At 40.4% G+C, this 10,906-nt stretch overlaps 1 protein-coding gene across 2 annotated transcripts in view; it reads right to left on the bottom strand.

Moving 5' to 3' along the window:
- Positions 1-10,906, bottom strand: part of triob (trio Rho guanine nucleotide exchange factor b) — a 98,994-nt gene that overhangs the window by 66,173 nt on the left and 21,915 nt on the right. Inside the window, exon 1 of one of the 2 annotated variants that reach the window (XM_080500617.1) lies at positions 9,209-9,444. The exons of the other annotated variant lie outside the window; for it this stretch is intronic. Coding sequence (XP_080356743.1) covers positions 9,209-9,305 — 97 coding nt within the window. The 5' untranslated portion in view covers positions 9,306-9,444. Of the gene's footprint in view, positions 1-9,208; positions 9,445-10,906 lie in introns of those variants that run through there. 2 annotated transcript variants of the gene reach the window in all.

Raw genomic sequence — 10,906 nt, 5'->3', positions numbered from 1 at the left:
GCAACAATCTCCTCCCTTCACTGCCCACATTTCCAAGTCTGCTGAGCATTAAATAAAGCTTCTCAATCACAGACTGCTTGCTCATAACAAACTTAGAATGAGAGCAATCCATTCTAGTGACAGCCTGCACTCTGTGCCCTGGGGAATTAGTGGAAATGCATAGCATTATTTTTTTTTCTGACAGAGTAGTTGTTGTATTTATTAAATATTTTACAATTCATGTCAGGAAATGAGAGAAAAAGGCATCACCTCAGTGTGTAGTTTTATCTTATAGGGAGAGATTTGACACAAACAATGAGTGGAGTTAGCAGTGTGATTATTTAATAAAACAGGCGAATGTAAGAATTCAAAGATGTCCAATGACTGCAAGGTTTTGTATAGAGATGTATCCAACTTTTCACTGTAAAATCCTCTAGCAAGCTTCTTGCGGTACATTTCATCACCATAAATCTAATCAGAGGGTTTTTTGGCATGGAAATACAGGAACACCAGCCAGAAACATGAGGCCCATTAATAGCATCAAAGTTAATTGGGTTTCACCATCAATGTCTGTGCATTTACAGTGCTTTACTTAAAAAAAAAAAACACACATTAATTGACATGTGTTCTTTTGTTGGGTCTGCTGGTATAGTGGCAATGAAGTGGGATATCCACTTTATGTCCACACCTATGGTTAAATAAGATTTAGCAGATGGAGGAATACATGCAGAAAGGATATATTCCACTTTTTCTTTCCCACAAAATCCCACCCTGTTGACACATGTGTGATATACATATTGTGAAGTATTACGAGGCGATAACACTGAGATATGAGGATCCAATTCACAAGATTATTTTGGAATGAGCAATGTACGGCGGTCTGTCATGACGTACGTGCATGTTGAGAGAGGGCAAACATGGGAAATCACATGCCTCTCTCTCTCTCTCTCTCTCTCTCTCGCTCTCTCTCTCTCTCTCTCTCTCTCTCTCTCTCGACAGTGAAGTCCAATCTTAGGTTACATTTTGGTCCTAAATCAAACTGTTTTTGGCTTATAGGTGTAGCAGCATGGCTCCAAAGGTCAGCAATTCCTTTGGGTTTTACAGCGATATATTCTAGTAATACAGAGAACCACAGAATACAGAGGTGAAGATGCTAAATTGCAGCTTACATTTGACTTCAAGACAAACTGGCTGAGCTCACACGTGGGAGGAAACAGTTTCATGCTTGGTTTTAAAGCGATTTCTCAGTCTTTGATTTTGCAAAGCCTGATTCCAAAGTCACTGTGAAAATATTTCCTATGCAGCGAGTACACTGCATTTTCACTCCTTTTGCTCTGCGTGAATTTTGGAAGCAAACACAGACCAAGAGGTAGGGACACAGATCCTTAAATCTGTACATTCCCATAGCTGTGCAGAAGAAGTGGGTTAACAGGATGTTACACAAAGGTTGAGCTAATCCATTTCCGCATGCCGTCCTGACTCTCAGCTGGAAACACACATGCTAATATAAAAAAACCTACTACTACAAACCAGATTATCTTTGTTGTTAACAACTCTTCATGCCACATACCGATAACATCCTTCCATCAAAGCGTCATTGTAGATTTGTTTCTGGATTACATCATTGGCATGGAGTGAGGAAACAATGCACCAAGAATGTGTAACACATGTAGGAATAAAAGCTTTCCACCTTTGCTCATGTACAAACACTATAACCCCAAGTCATAACCTAAAATTAGCTCCAGCTGCATATTTTTGTGTCTTCTTTCCCAAAAGTGAACAGGCTCATTCCATTTGATTCCAGTCATTTAGACCACAGGCTAGACTTTGCATGGTACATCTGCACAGCTTGGCATGCCACATGATGCCGATCCGCTGGCACCTCGTAACCTCAAATCCAAAGCAATTACAAGCTGGGCTGTATTTGTAGTAAAGCTGAACAGACTGGACCTGCTACGTAATGCTGCAGCAGTATTATAATACAATTCCCCAAGCCCGTGTCCCGGAGCAAACTTGATGACATCCATTCCAGCAACCAGAGATAAAATCGCAAAAAAAAAAGTTAAACCAATATTGTGCTGCCAGCATTTGGCAGGTCAACAGTAATTGTCTAAACAAGGACAAAACTGTGCATCTCATCCATACTGTATAATCACTGTTATATATATGCAAGAGGTTTTGAGTTTTGCTCTCTACTGTATACATAGATTTACATTGCTTTTGACTGTGATGGATTTCAGATGGTGCTTTTATACTCCAGCTCTGGGCCAGAGCCCGGTATGTGAACCCTACTATGAGTCGGTGTAAAAAGAGAACCCAGAGACATTTGTAACGCCACTCAGCATGGTTTGGCTCAGTCTGTGCTGACTGATGGACTCAGTTTGGGAATAAGGCGGCTTTTGGGGATCAATGCATGAAACCAAGGAAATGGGAGCAGATTGATTTATTCAGCCAATATGTAACTATCAGCCATAACATTATGACCAATGGTGTTACTGCCAAAACATCCCTGACCCGTCAACACATGGATGCCACGAGAACTGTGAAGCTGACACCAGAATATTGGCTTTTAGGCTCGTCTATTGAGTCAAACTACATGGGTCAACATTTGCTCCCTCCATGCATCAATGAGCCAAAGTTTCCTATGACCTTGTCGCTGGTGAAAATCTTTTTGGTCAAACTGCTTTTGATAGATGCCAACTACTACACATCACTGGCCCCACAAAATCTGCAGTTTGGGAATTGCTATAACCAAGCTGTCTGCACCCTTGTCAATCTTATTGTGAAGCTCACTCACATCCTTTAATCTTTTTCTGCTTGTAACACACAAAACGGTACTACTCTGATGGTCAGATGTGTTTGAAAACCCATTTTTATACCAGTGAGTGTAAAAATCAGCCTGTCCCTCATTTCTACCCATTTTGTTTGTAACCTGACCTGTAATGTTAAACTTCTGTTTGTGTACTTCAACTTGTGCATATGAAGTGTGCTTCTGTGAAAGACTGTGACTGACTTCCTCCTAGAATAGCTCTTCCTCGGAGAGAGGGATGTGCCACTTTACAATTATTTTGGGTAAAAGTTAAGACATCCCAGGCACAAAAAAAACAGGGCACAGGCCAAAGCAGAGCCTTGAGGGAATTTACTTTGACACAAGATAAAATCAACATTTCATTCTGAGAAGAGAAACAGCAGTGTCCTCTACACGAGGCTTTCTGGGCAGTGCTGTAGTTAGAATCTCCAAAGCTGGCATTCAAAGTGGGTTACCAACCTGTATCCTGTTTGCAGTGTTTTGTGTTTGGGCAGTCAGTGCTGTAGAGCCAACTTTGTTTGACAATTGTGGTTAGAAACACAGGAAGTTCTTTTTCAAGAGGTTTAAAAAAAAATTTTTTTTTAAAAAGCCAATTCTTTCTCAAACATCCATGCCATCTGACTGGTCCAACCTTGACTCATCCAACTTTGACTCATAAGAACTTTTTTTTCAGTTTTATACAACAACCTGTTACAGCATCCACTTACACACAGTCTATATTTATCATGTATCTGCCTTATGAAGATGCCAGGTTACAAACTATTTCTGCTCAGCTCCCTGGCGTGTAAGGATATCATGCCATCGTTCCCCTTCGCGCTGCAGGCGCAGTGTAAATGTAGGGCCTGGCCTCAAGGGTAGATTGTTGCAGCCATCTCCTCCCCTGAGTGACAACCTCAACGACAACAACTGTGAGCGTGTGCAGCCCCATTGCAACAGGCTGATGATACAAACAACTGGGGGCTCCAACTCTCTTACTCTGCCTCTCTAAATTCTGTCTCTTCATCTGTATATCCTTTCCCCTGCATTTTATTCACACATGCATTGACATGAAACAGCTTCTCTTTCCCCCTCTAACACACACAAAGCCACTTCTTCCTCCACTCTGCTCTACTCCAGTTCTGTGACCTTCATGCAAAACTGGCAGGGGGCCTGGGGACTGTGGTGAGTTCAACTTTCATCAGGTTTCTCATATTGTTGTTACAGTGTGGCTTACAGCAAAAATAACACTTTGCTCCTACCGCAACCCCTCGACCTGGATATAACCCCAAAGCACAGCAGAAAAGCCCATGAATAAGTCAGAACCACTGGAAATAAGTAGGTGGATAACTAGTGTGCAGTTCTCACAATGAGGCAGAATGTTCAGAATAATGTTCATAATATTTATGAATCATCTGTCTCATATATCCACATCTACTGTCCCATATCATTTTTAACAAAAGCGAAAAGGTTACATTTAACCAGTGACCACCATTTGACAATTGTAAATAATAAACTAGCCCTTATGGGAAGCATACAAAACATCAGCTCACCATCCAGTATAAAGGAGAGACTGAGGTTTATAAACCATATTCAAAAGCCTCCAACCTCTCTGCAGGACAATTTTATGTCTGACAACAAGCAATAATCTTTGGATTAATGAAGGATTTCTTAATGTTTCATATATATTGTTAACAGTTGTTATCCATAACACTATATATAACATAGGTAATAACAAAAAATATGTTGTCATAATAATAATAATAACAACAACAACAACAACAACAACAATAATACAAATACATTTGATTTGTTAGCGCTTTCATACACCCAAAAATGTGTTGTAAAATTCAAAACCCTTTCAACAATCACTTCCTTTTATTTAATCATGATTATATGATAAAAAAAATTAAATGGCACACATAGTACTGGGAAAAGGGCATTTTCCTGTCTCCCAGTTTTTTTTCCCTTTGGCTGCTCTACCGCTGAAGTTCCCTGATGCATTCCAAGAGCGGCCCACCCTTCATCTACCTCAGATTTAGCAGTTAGGGGGAAATGCAAAGAAAAACAATGGTCAGCAGTCTCTCATGTTCACTGAGATTTCTGTGAAATCAAAGTTTCTCTGTGGCATAATAAACTACTGTGGTCACATCTGTGAGCTCACATTGAAGCAGTCTCACGCAAGAAAGACACACATCACGAAGGAGTTACGATAATACGCAGATGAGACATGCACATATAAACAGGCACATTTGAAGCTGGAGTTTGAATGAACGATGCACAAATAAGTACATTGTGTGTGGTGTTTTCAATTGTTATCTGGTGTAGAATACAACTTGAGGGATGTGTTCATATTATGATGCTACAGCTGTTTCTCCATTTCTTTCACAACTCACTGAGTCTGAATAACAACCTCACCTCCCTGTATTATTTATAAATAACCTTTTTTCCCCTCTTTGTTTCTCATCTCTTGTGTGACGTCTTACCACTTTATTTCTCCATCCAGTCTGTCCTTTCTTTTGCGGAGACTATTGGCTGACATGACATGCTTAGTGTTCCCCAAGGCCTCACTATTGGCAACCCACTGTATCATTTGCCAGTACTTAATGCTTGCTGTTTTTATGGGGGGGTTGTTTGTGCACACACTAGAGCATTTGTTCTCAAACTTATACTGCCATCGCCTCTTCGTTAAAAGGCACAAAACATTTTTAGGAGTGTTGGGGGAAGAGGGTGTTAATCATTAGGTTTAGTTATATAGTTTCAGGTCAGTGATATAATAAGAAGTACGTGCTAGAATAAGTCAATATAAATTCAGAATAAACCTTTGAGTGCTATAGTCAGTGTGAAAAATACCACAGGCAGGGCGATGCTATGACTGAAAGCACTTTCTGTGTCATTATTACCCAACATCTCCCACATTCTGTAGCCAGCCTTTATACAACAGCAGAGTCATAGCAATTCCTCCTGTGAGACCTAAAAAATAAGACATCAACAATGATAGAACTTAAAGATTCAATTCAATTCAAGTCTGAGCGCTTGATTAGTCACTGCAATGTTTTCATTTCCCTGAACATATTCTACCAGGATGGTACATGACAGCATGATACTTCTCAAGATTTTCTATTGATCTTTCAATTAAGGTGAACATTTTATGCCATTTTGCATGAGACTAAAATCTTAAAATGACAAGTCAAATGAATGCATTGTCATCACCACCTGAACCTATGAGGTTGATCTTTGTCGCAGGTCTTGGCAAACAGCCAGAGGCTTTATAAATCCTCCCTCCGCTGGTCTTGTGATCTCATTCTGCTGCGCACTCCTGGTGACAAATAGCACTATTCCTCCTAATCGCCTCCGAGTCGTCATCTCCTCAGACACCTGCAGTCCTGTGTGAACTCCTCTGACTGAGCAAGACGGCATGAAAATAAAGACTTCCGTTCTCAGTAAGTGTGAGGCCTGCTGAACCTTCTGGCCACCTAATCAAGAATGTTTCGGCGGCTTAGTCCAGTTTAATGTTGGGGACAATACTTGGCTCATAGTTTAGCTTCCTTATGGGCAGTTTTAAATCCCACCTGTGAAAGACTTGAGCCAGCAGTCTTGGTCAATCTGTCTCAGCATCTGGCAACAGGTACTGTGGTGGGCAGGCTGTCGTTGTGCAGACTTGTAAACTGTTCAGACATGGTACTGAATTCATCGTAAGCCAGGGAACATTGACTAAATTGATCTGGCATGGTATCTTTCAACACACAGTTCTTACTATTTATATGTTACTGTATGTAAAAGAGAGTTGTGTCTATGCGGCACAATACAAGCTGAGCACAATGACCCATTTTCTAAAGTGGAAAGAGGGCACCTTATACATGAAGTCACAGTCAAGTATATATTGAGTTGCACAATAATGCCGCTTTACAGTTGCCCACAGACCCCTGAAATCTGAGCTGTTGTCAGTGTTGTCAATCAACCCCCCATTCAGTCGGTACCCAGAGGACAAAGTCAAAGCCGTTTCATGGCTGCATGCAGAGTCATAATGTGTTAACATCGTAATGTTTTTCTTTATTCTCAAAAAGAACTGTGCCCACGCTGCTGTTGGATGATTGACATGACTACTGCATCAGACACAAAATGAGATAAATAAGGTCAGATCAGATACAAGACACAAAGATTGACCCCTACATGTCATTTCCACAGTTTTAAACATATAAAATCTGTGTTTAAAACACTTACATACATAGAACTGATTCACATAATGATCATAATGAATGCCAACACTATAAACAAGAATGTTTTGTGTCAGATATATTGCACAAGAGTAAAAAAGGTGAGAAGGAGAGAAACCTCAGCAACATTGATTGAAAGGGTCAATTGTTCTTTTTACACAATGCCACAAGTATTCCCATAAAGTTGAAAACTTCAATCCTTCTCTCGCCACTCTTCAATCGTATTGCTACGATACAGCTTTTGCTCTTATCACAATGAAAGTATTTCTTTTGAAAGAGTATATACACTTTCTGAATAGGAAATGATGTGAGTTAATCCAGAATTCCAGTTTTGTTATATTGCTCTCTCAACCAGAATTCACAAACTCGTTCACCTCAGCCTGCAGCCATAGCTATCCTGAAGGCATTAACTATGTTTCAAAGATTGTTTGCAAAAGTGAAACTAAAATAAAGCTGCCAGGAATATTGATAATATGTGTTTTGATGAAATGTAAGCAGTGGTCACAAATTACTATTATAATATAATATTTAAGCAAAAAAAAAATCATATGGAATATTCCATGCATGCAAATGTCACAAAATAAAAAATAGATTGACCCCTACATGTCATTTCCACAGTTTTAAACATATAAAATCTGTGTTTAAAACACTTACATACATAAATGTATGTCTCAATTTACAGCTGAATATGAAATGCAAGGCGATAAAAACACCAAAAAGGTCCATGAATATATTTACGATGTACTTTTTTTTTTTTTTATGAAATCTTCTCATTTCTGTAGCGAGAATGAAATCCCAAATGTTGACAAACACAACAAAATACACAAAGAATACTGTACCTGATAGTCTGATCAAGGTTTTTCCAGCCTGGGCGTATTGCCAGCTGTGGTTATCCAGCACTGCCATTGTCAACCAAAACCAACAACAAACCGTTTCCACCAATCCAGGCCTAAGCTATACCCGATGCATGTTTCCAGTGGTAATCGCCCTGCGAGTTGTCGCTTTCTAACAGCACCATTGTCGTATGACGAAGAGACAACTGAACAAGAGCCATGCCATGGTTGGTCAACGCCCCACCACCCACTGAGCGGCAGAAAGCCAGAGACTCTGCCAGCTCCTTTTTGCCTTCACCAACTGGTTTTTCTGCTGCGTGCACCCCCCCCCCCCCCCCCCCTGCTATTAACCCCTCCCTCCACAAGATTTAGTAACAAGTACTGCTTTGCATTAAAAAGTCCTCCCCTCCCTTTGAGCCCAAGTAGCGACACACAAGGCAAAAAGTTAAGCCAGCCAAACAGTTGTCATTAGTGGATTTCAGGGTGAAATAGGCTTTAATAATGATTGGATGTAATCTTCTCTCTAATACTCAAGACTCTGTGTCACTGTGAGTCCTCCACTGGACCACCTGCAGACCCTAATAGAAATTTTATCATACATGTTTGGTTTTTTTTGCTAACACTCCATGAGGCACTGGGCGTCTTAAACTGTCCTGAGTGTCCCCTTCAACCCAGTATTGGATAAGATAAGTTCAAACCTTTTGCAACTATAGACTGGAAAAAAAAATCGGTATAGAAAATAGATGGGTGGGTCGAGCTACAATCCTAAAATCAAACAAACCATTTAGTGAGGCAAGCTGATGCTGATAACTCATTAATTCATAAAGAAGTAATGTGAAAAGCAGTTGACTGTTTGCACCAACTTCAACTCAATATAACTTGAAAATATGGAAACAGCAGCATCTGTTTATAGATTCATGAAAACCAAGTTACTGAATATTTTCCCCACATTCTGAGCAGAAGCTGAATTGAAATACTCATGGATATCAATCCAAAGTGTTGTCTGATCGGGAGCCAACATGCTCTCAGTTGAGAAAGCAATTAAAAAGCTCACTCAGTGTTTACACTGAAAGAGAATTTAAGCTTCTTTGGTGTCTCTGAGAGAAAAAAAAACTAAAAAGGGGATTTCCATTATTTTTCATAAATTAGGAAGAAAATTAAGATACGCTCCAAAATTGGTTTGGCATGACACACAGCTCAACTCAGCTCAACAGTAAAACATTGATTAACCATGCATCAGCATTCAAACTACAGCAAGCAATTCATCACAGAACTGATTCTAATGCAACATGCTTTAACACAGGCTCGATTAAAGTCATTATAATTATAAAACTCCTCCAGATTACAATCAAATCTATGGTTTTCTGTGCACAGCACTTTCTTCGATCACCTACCAACTTTGTCAGCCCCCTGACATGTTTGTGCAGTCAGCCGACCTCTTCTGTCCCTGAGAAAGCCAAGGTAACGCAACAACATGGACAGACCCGCCATGTTTGGTGTCACAGATAACAATCCGAAGACTCATAGGAGCTTCAAAGAGCGGTGATCCCGTTAGTTTGAAAAACCTAAAACTGAGGTTTCTGATTTAAAAATATATAGCGAAAGTCAAGCGTTCACTCCGGAACATAACTGAGCCTCATATATTTCTTCCTTGTATGTGAAAAGCTGACAGCCTCTCTTCTGTCTGCTCTGCAGGGAAAGTGAAGTCTGTCCTGCAGTACGCGTGTATGCAAGCGGGCCAGGTCACATATCTGACTGATCATGTTGGAATAAATAACTGCGAGGGATTGTCACCTCTCAGCAAGAGAGACGAAGGGCGATGAGGGAGTCAGCTGTAACAAGATATATTTACAGATGAGTGAGTAGGTGATAGGTCAGGTCTTTGGAGTTGCAAATGCAGATGTACGACACAACTGGTGACAACATCATGAGTACGCTGACTTAAGCATTATTGTGGAAACATGTTGGTCATAAATAACATTATGGATGTACCAAAATGTACACATTAGTATTTAGAATAGCAGAGAGGGTCTATGATAGTGCATACTATACAGCAGGGGTCTCCAACCCTCGTCTTCGAGGGCACCTGTCCTGCATGTTTTAGTTCTCTCCCTGCATACCTCAGCATATCTGAATCTAATGATGATGTCATCACCAAGTTGTGAAAAAGCCCAATAACGAGCCCCTCATTGCAACTGGGCGAGAGCTAAAACATGCAGGACAGGGGCCATAGAAGATCAGGGTTGGAGACCCCTGCTATACAGTATAATGGAATATTATGACTTAAATAAAATGTATTCAGAAAGTGGATTCTGATTTTATTTTTATGTTAACATGGTAGCACACTGAAGCCTCAGTGACCATCAAACACTGCATCCATGTCACATGTTTGTTACTGTAGTTTAGGGTGAGAGGCGAAAAGAGCTGAACCACCACAAGAGAAGCAGTCACTGCAAGAGGGACGTTAGCTATAAAGAAGAATAACAGTCCTATTCAGTGTCGAGCGTTCATGTGCATCTGTCTGTTTGCGAGCCCACAACGGTATACAGTACAAACTCATTGGGCGGCCAACTGAGCAGCATCAACACATCAATGAAGCAGAGAGGAGGGCTCTTTGTACGGCTCAGGGTAGACCATTCATCAGTTTCCTCCAGCCAAAGCGTCTGATTGTCCTGCTGCACAAGAAAACCAAGCCAATAAACCACAGTGAGACTAAATAACATTTGACAAGCAGGACACCGGGGGAGAGAGGAAGAGAGAGGAGGAGCAAGAGAAAAGCAGAAAGAGAGTGGAGAGAGTTGGACGTGTCCCTTAGTGGTCCACTGTAGTAAAAAAAAAAAAAGAGGAACGAGCAGAAAAGAAGAAAATGTGCTTAAAACAACAGTGAATTTGTCCTTAATTCGTTACTAACAGCTCAAATTCCAACTAATGACGTCAAACAGTGGGGGAGATAGAGGCATAGGAAATACAAGTTTCCACTCATTTATTTTTACAACATTTTGGCATTTAACACTTAAGATCACGTGGATAAAAAATTACTTCAACTGACATAGTATCATCACCACAGCAATTCACATTTTGTCTGCGGCCAA

This window comes from Blennius ocellaris, assembly GCF_963422515.1.
Source record: "Blennius ocellaris genome assembly, chromosome: 8".
Taxonomy (NCBI): domain Eukaryota; kingdom Metazoa; phylum Chordata; class Actinopteri; order Blenniiformes; family Blenniidae; genus Blennius; species Blennius ocellaris.
The sequence above is the reverse complement of the archived record's forward strand: the minus strand, read 5'-3'. Positions and strand labels throughout refer to the sequence as shown.